General features: G+C 42.7%; 1 protein-coding gene across 1 annotated transcript in view; it reads left to right on the top strand.

Moving 5' to 3' along the window:
* The window catches only part of BRIP1 (BRCA1 interacting DNA helicase 1), a 130,446-nt gene that overhangs the window by 56,625 nt on the left and 57,574 nt on the right, over positions 1-16,247 (top strand). Inside the window, exons 9-13 of the mRNA XM_070945084.1 lie at positions 5,488-5,620; positions 9,135-9,280; positions 9,392-9,557; positions 11,536-11,676; positions 12,860-13,021. Coding sequence (XP_070801185.1) covers positions 5,488-5,620; positions 9,135-9,280; positions 9,392-9,557; positions 11,536-11,676; positions 12,860-13,021 — 748 coding nt within the window. The remainder of the gene's footprint in view (positions 1-5,487; positions 5,621-9,134; positions 9,281-9,391; positions 9,558-11,535; positions 11,677-12,859; positions 13,022-16,247) is intronic.

Raw genomic sequence — 16,247 nt, 5'->3', positions numbered from 1 at the left:
AGATGTGGTGCCAGAGGCAGGGACTCAGCCAAGGCCTTCAGAACCTCCAGAAGCTCCCATAAGGGAAGAGGAAGAAGAGGAGGAGCCTCTTCTCGATGCACGAGCGGGCAGAGCTGTTAAAAGGCAGGAGTGGCTCCTCAGGAGGAGGTCTCCTCGAGAGTAAGGCTTGGGGCTAATTGGCCACTCCCCTAGCCTATTTAAGGAAGGCCGACGACTGATGCAATTTGCAGGAAACAACTTCGTTCATATTCCTTTGCGTCTTGATTCCAGAAACGTTTGATTCGGCTCTTGTATATCTCTTGTCAGTGTTCCCGCAAATTGCTTCTGGGCATTCTGCCAACCACAGTAAGATTATGGTTATCTGAAACACTGTGCCTCAGAATTGAGTTATTATTCTTTGGATTCTTGTCGGCTGTTAATGAAGTTAAATTAACAGCCCTTGTTCAGAAAAGACTGATTTAAGTTCGAACAACTACTAAAAAAGCTTATTAGTAGTCCTTAATTAGTAAACTAAGGTTTTTACGGACTTTGTGTGTGTTGTGTTCTTTGGGGTCCGTAGCTGGGGCAGAACAGACTGCGAGTTCTAGTCCCACCTTAGGCATGGAAGCTGGCTGGGTGACTTTGTGCCAATCACCAGGAGACAGTGAATTCTAGTCCCACCTTAGGCCTGAAAGTTGGCTGGGTGACTTTCAGTCAATGATCAGGCGACTGTGGATTCTAGTCCCACCTTAGGCATGAAAGCCAGCTGGGTGACTTTGGGCCTATCCCGCTCCCCCCCAACCCACCTCAAGGGTAGTTGCTGTGGGGAGGATAGAAGGAAGAAGGAGTGTTAGATACGTTCGCTGCCTTGAGTTCTTTAGAAAAAGAAATAATAAAGGCGGGATACAAATAATTAAATAAATAAATATTCTTTGATGGGATGATTATTAAGACCGTTTGATTTCCTCGTTTTCACATATATCTTATGGCTGCTGAAAGTGGTCTTGCTGAGAACGATGCTGATGATCACGGGTATACAGCATCTCCCTCCTTCTGTCTTATTGAGTGATGATGGAAGCAGTGGTGACCCCTTTGTGTGGACATGGGAGAGCAAAGGTTGACTCAGCCTTCCATCCTTCTGTGGTGGGTCAAATGAGGACCTAGATTGTTGTGGGCAAGAGGCTGACGTTATAAACTGCTTAGAAAGGGCTGTAAAGCACTGTGAAGCGGTATATAAGTCTAAGTGCTATTGCTATTGCTGTTTAGACCAGAGGTGTCTAACCTTGGAAACTTTAAGCCCTCTGGACTTCAACTCCCAGAATTCTCCAGCCAGTGTGGTTGGCTGGGGAATTCTGGGAATTGTGACACCTCTCCTGCGCGAGCTGCACTGGCTCCCGGTGGTCTTCCGGGTGCGCTTCAAGGTTTTGGTCACCACCTTTAGAGTGCTCCATGGCTTAGGACCTGGTTATTTACGGGACCGCCTACTACCACAAGCAGCCTCCCACCGGCCGGTACGCTCTCATAGAGAGGGGCTCCTCCAGGTGCCGTCAGCTAAACAATGTTGACTGGCGGCCCCCAGGGGGAGGGCCTTCTCTGTGGGGGCACCCACTATCTGGAACGAGCTCCCCCCAGAGATACGGAGGATCCCGGATCTGCGCACTTTCCGCCGTGCTCTTAAGACTCTCCTATTCCAGCAAGCCGGCCTGGCCTAATTTTCTCCCCTGTTTTAAAATTCTTTTAAATCAAAATTTTAATCTTTTTTAAATTATTGGGATTTTTAATTGTCTCGGGCTAAATTATTTAATCTGGTTTTAATTATGTTTTTTAACTTTTGTATCCATGTATTTTATTTTGTGCCTGTTCACCGCCCTGAGTCGTTCGGGAGTAGGGCGGTATATAAATCTAATAAAACATAAACATAAACAAACAATTGAAGTCCACTAATCTTCTACTTGCCAAAATTGGATATCTCTGATTTAGACACACTGCCCTGTCTGAGGCTGGCATTCCAGACTTGGTCTTGTGAACCTAGAGACTAGCAGTGTTGGGGAGGAAAAAAAACCACCCTCAGTTTCTCTGAAATGCATCTTTTATCTGAAGTGAGGATCAGAAAGTTGAAAGCTGCTCTTCCCAACAATCATTATCTCGATGGGTCTATCTCCGTATGAGCGTGAAGGAAACTGCTGATAAGAATATTTAGGTCAGATCCAGTGCTTCAATTTTTTCTTCTTCTTTTGGGCTGATTTTATTCCTTTTTTGTTTTCCTGCTGTTGAGATCCCTGCTTTTTCTCTGCTTGGAGGGAAAAAAAAAGACTTATATTTTTTTCAAGCACAATGGGGAATTCTTCCATAGCTCTTTGGGAATGTTAAAAAACAACAACTCTACAAAAGCTTTTGAGCAGATGAAAAGCATGAAGCTGAACCTGGAATGCCCCGAGCATTTTAACCTTATCAGGAAAACTGAGGTTGATCATCCTGTAAATTTGTCGTAGTAAAAGCAGAAAGCAGGAGAAAAGATGTAAAATGGGTGGCAGCAATGAAGTTGCTCCTCATCAGATACAGATACAGATTAACAGAGTTGAAAGAGATCTGCTAGGTCAACTTGTTCAACTCCCCATCCAAGCAGACCCTACACCATTTCTGACGGGGATGGCAGTCCAGTCTCTTCTTGAAAGCTTCGAATGATGAAGCTCCCACAGTTTACGAAGACAAGCTGATCCATTGGTTGATTGTTCTCCCTATCAGAAAATGTCTCCTTATTTCCAGGTTGATTCTCACCTTGTTCAGTTTCCATCCATTGTTCCTTGTCTGGCCTTTGGGTGCTTTGGAAAATAGGTTGACCTCCCCCTCCTCTCTGTGGCAGCCCCTCAAATATTGGAAGACTGCTATCATGTCACCCCTGGTCCTTCTTTTCATCAGACTAGACATACCCAGTTCCTGCAACCATTCCTTGTATGTTTTAGCCTCCAGGCCCCTAATCCTCTTGGTTGCTCTTCTCTGCACTCTTTCTAGAGTCTCAACATCTTTTTTGTAGTGTGGTGACCAAAACTGCTTTCCAGGTGACAAGTTCAGGATCTTTAACCACTGAGCTGTCACGCCCCCTGGACAAAGCATTTGACTTTTTTTTTTTAATTTGATTTATATGTCGCCCTTCTCTGGAGACTCAGGGCGGCTTACAGTGCGTTAAGCAATAGCCTTCATACTTTTGTATATTTTATACAAAGTCAGCTTATTGCCCCCACAAACTGGGTCCTCAATTTACCTACCTTAGAAAGGAGGGAAGGCTGAGTCAACCTTGAGCCTGGCAAGATTCGAACTTACTTTAATTGCAGACAGCTGGTCTTAAATTACAGTGCCTTTGTCTGCAGAGCTATCGAGGCTCTGAATTGGATGGCTTTGGATCCCTTTCACATTGCATGCTTTAAAAATGAATTTATGTTGTGTCGAGTGTTTGACCAAAGTGCTTTGTGGTAGGCAATTTTGTTTTGGGTAGTTGTTTCAAAGTCTGCTTTTGCATGTGTGCGAGAGTGTCCGAGTTTGTTGCAGAAATTAAATCCAGAAATCACACACAGGCAGACTGATGCAGCAGGATTCATTAACTTCTTTATATACATAATAACACATGAAGTAAATGTACAATACCAACAGCTGATTCTTCCAACGTGGTAGTTGTTACAGGCAAAAAACACAGGCAGCAGAGAAAACAGTTTCCAGTTTCAATTCAGCAGACAGACTAGACCATACTTGTTTGCTAAGCCACGCCCAGGCTCCCTCCTTTAGTTTCTGTTTCTAAACAGCCCTCATTGGCTGATCCCGTTGTTATGCCTATTCATTGGCTGACCTTGTTACCATGTCTCTGCCAGTTCATGAATATTCTGACAGAGAGTTTACACCTACTTTGCTCTTTCGGTGACTCAAAAAGAGAGGGTTCCTTCACCTATTAATCATTGCACACATCTTTTAAATCGGGCCCCAAGTTCCCAGAATGGGGCAACATAAATTTTGGGCTCAATTGTGGTCGTAAACTGAGGACTACCTGTACTTTTAAATGAGAAGTATTTCAGCTGTTTAACTTAAAAGCTTTGAGGGACCATAGATTTGGGTTCTCTTTCCCTGTTTATTTTTTTAAGCATCTTTTTATACAAGACCTGTGACTTCTAACAGTGGCTTGAGTGGTTCACACCGCAGTGGAAATTTACTTCAAATCTCACTGAACTTTGTAAGATATTACAAATTAGTACTATTATTAAAGGTCGTCCTGGACTTACGACCACAATTGGGTGGGAATGGAACTTCTGTCGCTAAGTGAGGTGGTTGTTAAATGGGTCACGCCCAATTTTATGACCTTGTTTGCTGCAGTCGGTAAGTGAATCGCTACCCATGGCTGTGAGGCGATCACATACATGTTAAGGGATTCTGGCATCCGTCCTCATTGACTTTGCTTGTCGGATGCCGGTTGCAAACGGCGATCGCATGACGTCGAGACCCTGCAACCATAATAAATGCATAGTAATAAACCATAATAAATACGAGTGGTGCGGTAGCCTAGAGGCGGAGCTCTTGCCACACAATCAGGAGGCTGTGAGTTCGATCCTAGGTAGGGGCAGATATTTCTCTCTCTGGGCACAATGAGAATATATCTGCTGAATATAACTCTGCATTGGAAACAGGAAGGGCATCCGGTCAGTAAACACTCAGCTCCATTCAGGTGCCCAGACTCCACCCCACAAGGGATTATGAGGTAATTAAAAAGAAATGATTATTGGACAGGATTAGAGAGGAAAAAAAAGATGGTGGCCTCAGTCCTATGAATGAAGGGCCGCCTTCTTTTTAAACATGGGTTGCCCCACCTATAAAAAGGGGCGGGCTTTTGATCATGCATTTCCAATCACCATCTTTACTTTTTTAAAAAAAAAACTTTCCCGTGGTTGCCACTGACTGCACACATTCATATTCTGCAGCTGAAATCCACCCTGCAAGGGATTATGGGGTCATAAAAAGGAGATGAAACCATAAACTGACGCCCCCTAGGGGGAGAGCCTTCTCTGTGAGGGCACCTACAATCTGGAACGAGCTCCCCTCGGAGATACGGAGGATCCCGGATCTGAGCACCTTCCGTCGCATTCTAAAGACCTTTTTATTTCATCAAGCTGGCCTGGCCTAAATCCTCTCCCCTTTTTAAATGTAAATTTTTAATTTGTTTTTAAATTATGGGGTATTTTAAATTCAGCCAAATTATTTAATTCGTTTTTATTCTATTTTAAATTTTTGTATTTATGTGTTTTATCCTCTGGCTGTTCACCGCCCTGAGTCCTTCGGGAGTAGGGCAGTATAGAAATTTAAATAAATAAATAAATAAAAATAAAATAATAAATTCACACCAGTTACCAAGCGTCCAAATTTTGATCACGTGACCATTTTTAGGCTGCGGCGGTCATAAGTGGGAGGACCAATTAAAGGTTCCCTGTTAACAAAAATAAACGCAAATTATTTCCTGTTGTTTTGCAGTTGGTTAAGACGTGCCTGCGGTCAGCTGATCCAAAGCGGTTACGAGACCTCGAGTAAAGTCTGGAGCGGAAGTCAGATGGTGACCATTTTCCATGACGTGGGAATAACGGATGCTACGTTTCCCATTTTACAGGTGGGAATTTTTAACCATACATGAAAATCAGTTTGAAGATGCCATCTTCAAAGCTGTTCGGAACTCAGTGGTTAAAAATATCACATGGGTAGTCCTTGACTTACAACGGTTTGTTTAGTGACCGTTCGAAGTTAGAAGTTGTGCTACTGTTAGTTAGTTCACCCACCGCTTATATTGTGCTCCACCTCCCTTCTGTGTACACCCCTCCCCCCTATTGACTACCTGCCAGGGTGGATAAAAATCAATGATTTTTTTAAAAAAAAATCAGATTTTTTTTATTTAAATTGGATTTTTTTTATTTAAATTGGATTTTTTTGATTTTTATCTAATTTATTTTAATAAAAAACTTTTGGGGTAAAAATCTATCGTAAGATAGTTTTCTATTTAAGATACATAAATAATTTAGCTTATTCAGCATGAAATGGAGCTTAGTTATGTAGCATGAGGCTGTATATTCTGCAACACTGGGACTATCGGTGAGTCAACAGTGCGTCAAAGGAGTAGCAGAGATGACAGTTGCTCTTTAAAAATTATGATTTAAATCGAGTTGATTTAAATCAAGCCTTTTTACTAATGATTTAAATCATGATTTAAATTGTGTTTTAAATCAACTCGATTTAAATCAAATCCACCCTGCTACCTGCTGTCAATACGGCTGCTGCAGGCTGGCCACACCCCTAAATAAATAAATAACTATTGTCATTGTACGTGTATACACAGTATACTCATACAACAAAATTCACTTCACCCAAAGACCAGGTCCAACGCACAAAGTAATCCCCAAACACACTCCCACCCACCACAATTCCCTATCCCTAAACCACCCAAACATTCACACAACAGACCAAGTAATACTGTCCAACGGCTCACTGATGGTGGCCCTTTAGTTCATTGTTGAGTGCAATTATAGCTCTAGGATAAAAACTATTCAGAAAACCTGTGGTCCAAGTTTTAATTGTTCTGCATCTTCTGCCAGAAGACAACAGTCCAAAAAGATTGTAAGCAGGATGGGAAGAATCTCTGAGAATGTTATACAACTTTCTCAAACAGCGAGATTCGAAGATGTCGTCCAGGGCTGGTAGCTGGAGTCCGATGATATTCTGGGCAGTTTTAATGATTCTCTGTAGAGCTTTTTTGTCTGCTACAGAGCTGCTCCCATACCATGCAAGAATGCCATATGTCAGGACACTCTCACTGGTGCTGCGATAGTAGGACAGAAATAGATGCTGAGATAGATGAGCATTCTCAGGAAGTACAGCCTCTTCTGTGCCTTCTTCACAAGCATGTTAGCATTCATAGTCCATGACAGGTCCTCCGAGATATAAATGTCATCCCGGCTTATCCTGCTCCATTTCCTGCTTCCACCCATGGTCTGACGATCAGCTGTTTCCCTCTGCGAAATCCGCTCCGTGATGAGCCAGGTACAGTCTGGGCTCCCCTAGCCAGGCGGCAGCCCCGTGGAGGCAGGAGCGACGTCTCAGGTGGCAGTGGCTCCTCACCTTCAGGGTGGCAGGCCGGCGTGGCTATTGATGCCTGTGCGTGCGCATCCTGGCTGCACACATCCTAGTTGTCCACTCCTTCCTCGCCCGAATGGTGACCCTGGGCCATTTGGCGGTCTGGGGCTGACAGTTACGACCTTTGTAGCACCCCCGTGATCATGTGATCAAAATTCAGATGCTTGGCCACTGGCATGTACTTATGACAGTTGCTGTGTCCCAGGGTCATGTGATCACCTTTTGCGACCTTCTGACAAGCAAAGTCAAAAGGGAAGCCTGATTCGCTTAGCAACCAGGTTATTAATTTATCAACTGCAGTGGTTCACTTAACAGGTGTGGCAAGAAAAGAAAACTTACTTAACAAATGTCTCACTGAACAACAGAAATTTGGGGCTCAATTGCGGTTGTAAGCCGAGGACTACCTTCTTTAACATTCATCTGGCTAAAACAAACTTACCCTTTGTTTTTATGTTGTTTGGAGTTTGCTCTGTAGTCACCTAATAATTGATTCATTAATTAAATACTAATAGAAGAGAATATTTGTAGCTCAGGGTTTATTTTGTTTATTTATCTTATTTTTTATTTATTGGTTCAATTTATATGCAACTCTTCTCCGGAGACTCAGGGCGGCTTACAATGCATTAAGCAATAGCCTTTATACTTTTTTGTATATACCTGCTTAGTAGGGCTTTCGCCCCCCCCCCACAATTTTTTTTATACAAAGTCAGCTTATTGCCCCCACAATCCGAGTCCTCATTTGACCTACCTTCAAAAGGATAGAAGGCTGAGTCAACCTTGAGCCTGGTGAGATTCGAACTTGCAGTAATTGCAGGCAGCTGGTGCTACTTTAACAGTGCTTTAGTCTGCTGCGCCTCCAAGGCTCTTTCTTTGTATCCCGTCCTTTTTATTTTTTACAAATAACTCAAGGCAGTGAAAATATCGAATAATCCTTCCTCCTTCTATTTTCCCCAAAACAACAACCCTGTGAGCTGAGTTGGGTTGAGAGAGAGAGGGAGAGAGAGAGACTGTCCCAAAGTCACCCAGCTAACTTTCATGGCTAAGGTGGACTTGAATTGGAGTCTCCTAATTGTAGGGTTGAACTGTGGGGTCCTTGATGCTCTTTGAGCTTGTTTGTTTTCCTGCAGATTTCATTACCCAACTAGGCGACATCATTGCTAGAAGAGAATGGGGTTACTCTCTGCTGATATACTAGCAACCAGCCCTCTCAGTGTTGGAGGGAGTGTTCTTCAAAAGCTTTGGAGGACCAAAACAATTTTCTTAATGCACAATTGTACGATTCTTGTTATTTTGAATACAGTGGAAACAGAAATCCCATCCCCATGGAATAAATATGTGGGTTCTTTAAAGTCCCTGTTTAACTTAGAAAGAATAGAATAGAATAGAATAGAATACAATACAATACAATACAATACAATACAATACAATACAATACAACACAACACAACACAACACAACACAACACAACACAACACAACACAACACAACACAACATGCAGTGCAATAGAATACAATACAATGGAATACAATACAATACAAACAATGGAATGGAATAGAATATAGAAAATATAGAATAGAAAAGAATACAATACAATACGCAATGTAATGCAATGCAATGCAGTAGAATACAATAGAATACAAAATATGGAATTGAATACAATACAATACAAAGAACGGAATGGAATGGAATAGAATATAGAAAATATAGAACAGAACAGAACAGAACAGAACAGAATAGAATAGAATAGAATAAACAGAGTTGGAAGGTACCTTGAAGGGCTTCTAGTCCAGCCCCCTGTCCAGTGATGGAGCACCCACAACTTCTGGAGGCAAGTAGTTCCAGCAATTAATTGTTCTAACTGTCAGGAAATTCCTCCTTAGTTCTAGGTTGCTTTACCCCTTGATTAGTTTCCACCTGTTGCTTCTTGTTCTGCCTTCTGGTGCTTCGGAGAATAGGTTGACTCCCTCTTCTTTGTGGCAACTGTTTTGCTCTTTTCTAGAAACATCTTCATGCTGTGCTCGAAAAGGAAGAAAAGTTCTCTGGGTCAGAAAAACTGGTTTCTGTCCCAGTTATAAGTCCTTCAACTCAGGTTATCCTCAAAGGTCTATTTATGGTCACCCAGTGTCTGTTCAAAGAAAATCACAGGTCAGTAAAGCTCTCCCTGCCATTTTTTTTTTCTCCAATGTACCAATTGCGGTCCTCATAATCACAGATATTTCGGGGATTTAACTACATTTTCAGTTTGCTTCTCCTTAGGTTTGCTGACGATTACCGAGTTGCCCTGCAGCAAACCTTCACCTGGATGAATGAAAATCCACCTGACACTCTGGATAAGAACGGTTTCTTGGCCCGTCCCCGGAAAAAATTGCGGCACAAAATAGCCGTAAACAGCCTCAACTTCTGGTGCTTGAATCCAGCTGTGGTAAGCTGGTTGGATGTGGTGATAATATCGGTGCTTTTAGGGACAAACGAAATAAACCCAGCAGGAACTCTTGGCTTCGAATATTTCTGGATTGGCTGAATAGGGCCACGTTAGCATAATATCAAACGAGAATAGAGCTAGTCCTTGACATACAACCTTTTGTTCAGTGACCAACGGCGCTAAAAATGCGACTTATGATTTTTTTTCCACACTTACTACTGTTACAGCATCCTCATGATCAAAATTTGGATGCTTGGCAACTATTTGAATTGAATTGAATTCATCTTTTGAATTGATGAGTCAAAAGATGATTAAAGGCCTGGAGACTAAAACATAGTATGAAGAACGGTTGCAGGATTTGGGTTTGGCTAGTCTAGAGAAAAGAAGGACTAGTGGGGACATGATAGCAGTGTTCCAATGTCTCGGGGGCTGCCACAAAGAAGAGGGGGAGTCAATTTATTCTCCAAAGCACCTGAAGGCAGGACAAGAAACAATGGATGGAAACTAATCAAGGAGAGAAGCAACTTAGAACTAAGGAGAAATTTCCTGACAGTTGGAACAATTAATCAGTGGAACGACTTGCCTCCAGAAGTTGTGAATGCTCCAACACTGGAAGTTTTTAAGAAGAGGCTGGACAGTCACTTGTATGAAATGGTGTAAGGTCTCCTGCTTGAGCAGGGGGTTGGACTAGAAGACCTCCAAGGTCCCTTCCAGCTCCATTATTATTATTATTATTATTATTATTATTATTATTATTATTATTATTATTATTATTATTATTATTATTTCGATGACGACATGGGAAAAAGACCCACCTCTCTCCCATCAATCAGGTCCTCCCTCCCATCTCCCCCAAACCCTTAACCCCACTCAGCAGTTGCCTATAGGTAGTCCTCAATTTACAGCCATTTGTTTAGTGACTATTCAAAGTTACAATGGCTGAAACAAGGGACTCTTTCACACGAATGTTGCAGCATCCCCATGGTCACGTGATCAAAATTCAGGCACTGGGCAACTGGCATGAACTTAAGACAGTTGCAGCGTCCCGGGGTCATGTGATCACCACGGTAGCCTTCCCAGTTGGCTTCCAACAAGCAAAGTTAGTGGGGGAAGCCAAATTTGCTTAACAACCATACTATTAACTGGGTTTTTTTCTTGTTTGTTTGGGTTTTTTGCACACGGGTTGAAAGGTTTAGCCAGTGACATCACCGTTGCTCTGGGGACACCCATTTGGGGACTCCTTTCATGTTCCCGGCAGGAGCTGGAGTGACGGACGGGAGCTCAACCCTGCCTTATAGCAGCTCTCGGGTCTCAAATGCGGGCTTGCTAACCTCCTCCTGCCCAGCGTTCCAGCCGCTCAAGCCACTTTTCTCCTATGTTATTAACTTAACAAATGCAAGTGATTTGCTTAACAGCCATGGCAAAACAGGTTGTAAAATTAGGCGTGACTCACTTAACAACTGCCTTGCTTAAAGTCTGTAGAGATTCTCAGTCATCCAGGTCGTGGTTGTCCCAAAGGTGCTTTTTTTCAGGAGGCAACTGGGCTTTCTTATTTTTTTTTTCTTTTTAAGACGTTTCGCTTCTCATTCAAGAAGCTTCTTCAACTCTGACAAAGTTGAAGAAACTTCTTGGATGAGAAGCGAAACGTCTTCAAAGTAAAACCAGAAAGTCCTGTTGCCTCTTGAAAAAGCACTTTTGGGACTCCAAGTATCTTCAACGACTCTAAAAAGGATGCAAATGACCAGCTGTCTGCAAGGAATATAAATCCTTCCATTCCCCACCATCCAGTCACAGCTGAAGAAGCTTCTTGGATGAGAAGTGAAACATGTTCAAAAGAAAGAAAGTCCAGTTGCCTCCTGAAAAAGCAACTTTGGGACCTTGTTTAACAAGTTGAGGACTGCCTGTAGCCACATTTTGGGGATTTAAGAATGAAAGCCGCAAATGCTTGAAATGTTTTTCTCTCATTTATTCTCTGTAGGCCTTTTCCGATTTGAGCAGCGTGGTCCGATCCATCGTTTTAACCTCGGGAACGCTTTCTCCCATGGATTCCTTTTCATCCGAGCTCGGGGTGAACTTTTCCATTCAGCTTGAAGCGAACCATGTCATTAGAAATTCACAGGTAAGCTCAGCAGCTGATTCCCTCTGATGTTAAGGATGGTAGGAAGACTTGGATGTTAAGATCTTTTTTTTTTCTTTAAAGTACTGTACAATTTAACGACAGGTTGTTTAGCGACTGCTCGAAATTATATGGACAGGCTGCTTACAATCTGGATTTAAAGTTCTGATGGCCTCCTCTCCCCCCTCCCCTCTCCCCGTGGTCATGTGATCACATTTTAAGGTACTTAACAACAAGCTTTCATTTACGGCTGTTTGCAATGTCCCGCATTTTTTGTCAGAAATTGGCCTTTCCTTCTGATTTCCAGCAAAAAAATCGCCCTTTGCAGACAAGGTGCTTGCTTAATGGCCATTGCAAAAAAAAAAAAAAAAAAGATAATAAAAATCAGCAATGTCACATGGTGACCCACTTAATGACCGGCATGACTTTACAATCGTAATTCCGGGCGCAGTTAACGGTCGTAAGTCGAGGGCTACCTGTATTTCCAATACAGGGTACAGATAGTCCTCGACTTACGACCACAATTGAGCCCCCACATTTTGTTGCTAAGTGAAACATTGGTTCAGGGAGCTTTGTCCCGTTTTACTGTCCTTTCTTGCCACCGTTGTTAAGGGAATCCCTGCAGTTGTTAAGATAGTTAAACATTTGTTAAGGGAATCCTGCTTCCCCATTGACTTTGCTTGTGGTCGCCAAACGTCCACAAGCCAACGTCGTAAATAAGAGCCAGTTGCCAGGAGATAATGCAATGGTCGTAAGTGTGAAAAATGGACATTTTATTTCAGTGCTGTTGTAATTTCGAACAGTCACTAATGAACTGTTGTAAGTCAAGGACTCTTTTCATCATCATCCTCTTTTAACGACCCCATAATCCCTTGCGGGGTGGAGTCTGGGCAGCTGAATGGAGCTGAGGGTTTACTGGCCGGATGCCCTTCCTGTCGCCAATGCAGAGTTTTTCTTTCCAGCAGATATATTCTCAGCTCCACCTCTAGGCTACTGCACCACTCGTTGTAAGTCAAGGACTATCTACTGTAGTCCTTTAAACTGTAGTCCTTAAAGTCTACTGTACTTTATTGGACGAGGTGCACCATCTCCTTTTAAATCCTGTTTTCTTTGCTGTTTTGCTCATCTTGGAAATTATATTCCTGAATAAGCTTGCTTAACAATGCCCAATGCAATATCCCAACAGGTCTGGGTTGGTACCATTGGAGCCGGCCCGAAACACAGGCAGTTACGAGCAACTTTTCAGCACACAGAAACCTTTGAGTTTCAAGATGAAGTCGGTGAGCTCCTGCTATCGGTCTGTCAGACGGTGCGACGTGGGGTTTTGTGCTTTTTACCCTCTTACAAGGTAAAGGCCACCACTCTTTTCCATAGAGGTGTGTGTTGTGTGTGTGTGTGTGTGTGTGTGTGTGTGTGTGTGTGTGTGTGTGAGACTTTTCTTGTTTCTGTCAAACCTATCGCACCTCCCGGAACTAATTAACGATGAGTACCGAGGTACCATTGCACAAACATGATTAGGGAACTGGAGGCTAAAATATATGAAGAACGGTTGCTGGAATTGAGTGTGTTTAGTTTCATGAAAAGAAGGACCAGGGGAGACATGATAGCAGTATATTCCAATATCTCAGGGGCTGCCCCAAAGAAGAGGGAGTCAAGCTATTCTCCAAAGCCCCCGAGGGCAGGACGAGAAGCAACGGGTGGAAACTCATCAAGGAGAGAAGCAACTTAGAACTAAGGAGAAATTTCCTGATAGTTAGAACAATTAATCAGTGGGACAACTTGTCTCCAGAAGTTGTAAATGCTCCAACAATGGAAGTTTTGAAGAAGAGATTGGACAACCATTTGTCTGAAATGTTATAGGGTTTCCTGCCTGAGCAGGGGGTTGGACTAGAAGACCTCCAAGCTCCCTTCCAACTTCTCTTCTCTTCTCTTCTCTTCTCTTCTCTTCTCTTCTCTTCTCTTCTCTTCTCTTCTCTTCTCTTCTCTTCTCTTCTCTTCTCCTCCCCTCCCCTCCCTTCCCCTCCCCTTCCCTTCCCATCCCTTCCCTTCACAGGGCTTTACAGCCCTCTCCATGCAGTTTACAGAGTTTGCCCCCAACAATCTGGGTCCTCATTTTATCAACCTCAGAAGGACGGAAGGCTAAGTCAACCTTGAGCCTGGTGAGAATCGAACTGACGAACTGCTTGCAGTCGGCAGTCAGCAGAAGTAGCCTGCAGTACTGCATTCTAACCACTGCGCCTTGATGACTCTTACCCTACCCTATCCTATTCTATTCTATTCATTAAAAATTTAAAGGTCTGTTTGTCTATGCCTTAATGGATATATACATCAACTTCCTTTCTTTTCCCCAAAAGGGAGGAAGGGCTGCTCCAAATCACCCATTTTATCCCCTTCACTTTTACTACTCCTTCAAAGGGTGGCCTTTTGTATATCCGTTGCCATCCAAAGATTGATTCAGTCTCCCGATTTAAGCCAGCCTATCAATGCTTTAACTGTGACCAATTTTTTTAAAAAATGGCCTCTGATCCCAAAGTCTCACACGCCTTTCTGTCGGGAACAGCGGTATAAATTAACGTGAGTGATAAAAAAAACATTTTACTCCAATGGGTAGCAACCCAAAGAAGCACACATACCCCATAAAGGAGAATATTATAAAGCGAAAAGATTACTCAGAAAAACCTGAGGTGCTTTTAAACAAGATTAAGATAAGGGGTCATTAAGATGCCTGTCGCCAAGCTGTCTGCTTTTCAAATACATCCTGCCTGGTGCTTGCATCTTGGCATGATTCATTCAATATGTCTCCTATCCCAAGTCAAGATTGGGGGTGGGGGGAGTCTTAAATTGTTTTACATCTCAGGGATCTTCAGCGATGGGAACTTTGCATGGTACCGATAGACTCCAACGCCGAGATATTACTATTCCTTCGTTTATTATTGGGGAAACTTCGACGGTTCTTAGTGATGACTCTTCCCCCCGAACGTTGATTTGGACAAGGGCCAGAGCGTTAAGTATACAACCGTAAGCATTTCTGCAAAAATAAATGACGTGCAAGGGAGATGGTGAGCGACCAAATTTTTCATCCCGGCTGCGTCAATTGGGGCCCACAAAAACCCTGAGAATTAACCCCCCTCGGTTTCGTTCTAAATTAAATTGGAATTGGAGAAAAGAGAGCTTACAAAGCATTCTTGGGACGTTGGTGAACTTTTTTTGTTAGTTCCTTGCCGAGGAACCAAAACTTACGTTTTTTTGTCCATCTTGGTTTTAGCATAAATATTGTCTGCGTGTTGCATTTTTCGGTGAGGTTTATAACCGCCCCGTTGTAACCCTGTGGCATCCTCTCTCTTTTTTTTCTCTTCCACCACAAACAATGTTATTCTTTTTAGTTTTCTGTCCTTGATCATTTTTTTAAACAGTTTAGGACAGTGTTTCTCAACCTTGGAAGCTTGAAGATGGGTGGACTTCAACTCCCAGAATCCCCCAGCCAGCGCTGCTGGCTGGGGGATTCTGGGAGTTGAAGTCCACCCATCTTCAAGCTACCAAGGTTGAGAAACACTGGTTTAGGAATACAGGTAGTCCTCAATATACAGCAGTTCATTTAGTGACCATTCGAAGTTAACAACAACACTGAAAAAAGTGACTTATGACCATTTTTCACGCTTAATGACCATTGCAGCATCCCCATGGTCATTGTCGTCAAAATTCAGATGTTGGGCAACTGACTCGCGTTTATGACGGTGGCAGTCAAGCGATCACCTTTTGAAACTTTCTGACAAGCAAAGTCAATGGGGAAACCAGATTTACTTAATAACCGTCTTGCTAACTTAATTGCAGTGATTCACTTAGCAACTTTGGCAAAAAAAAAAAAAAAAAAAAAAAGGCCATAAACTCACTTAACAAATGTTTCACTTAGCCACAGAAATTTTGGGCTCAATTGTTGTAAGTCAAGGACTACTTGTATTGCAAACCAAAATTCTGGGTGCTAGTGGGGGATTTTCAGTTGTGTCGTGAAATACAAAATATTTTGGCACCGAAAGAGGAGAATGTTTGTAGCTCAAGGTTGAGCTGTGAGGTCTTTGGTGCTCTCTGAGCTTGTTTCCTTGCGGACGTTTCATTATCCAACTAGGTAATATCATCAGTGCTACAAGGGAATGGGGTTTGCTCTCTATTTGTATACAAGTGACTTGCCCTATCAGTGTTGATAGAGGTGTTGTTTCTTCTTGGTGGTTCTTTGGTTAGTGTGTTATTCATTGTTACCTTGTTTGTCTGAGTTTGGTAGCTCCTTGACTGGGATATTGTTAATTATTATTTTCTCGGATAAACAAGCTAACAGCACTCAAGCAACTACCAAGAACACTCACAAATCTTTCAACCAAAAAAGCCAAAGCAATCCTAAATTGCATTAATAGAGGGATTCAAACAAGATCATGTGAGGTACTAATACCACTCTAAAGCCTTAGTAAGATCACACCTGGAGTACTGCATTCAGTTTTGGTCGCCACGTTGTAAAAAAGATGTGGAGACTCTAGAAAGAGTGCAGAGAAGAGCAACAAAGGTGATTAGGGGACTGGAGGCTA

The sequence above is a fragment of the Pituophis catenifer genome, unplaced genomic scaffold (assembly GCF_029215685.1).
Source record: "Pituophis catenifer annectens isolate HBS135680 unplaced genomic scaffold, rPitCat1.0.hap2 SCAF_1, whole genome shotgun sequence".
Lineage (NCBI taxonomy): Eukaryota > Metazoa > Chordata > Lepidosauria > Squamata > Colubridae > Pituophis > Pituophis catenifer.
Note: the sequence above shows the minus strand (reverse complement) of the source record. Positions and strands in the feature narration are given on the sequence as shown.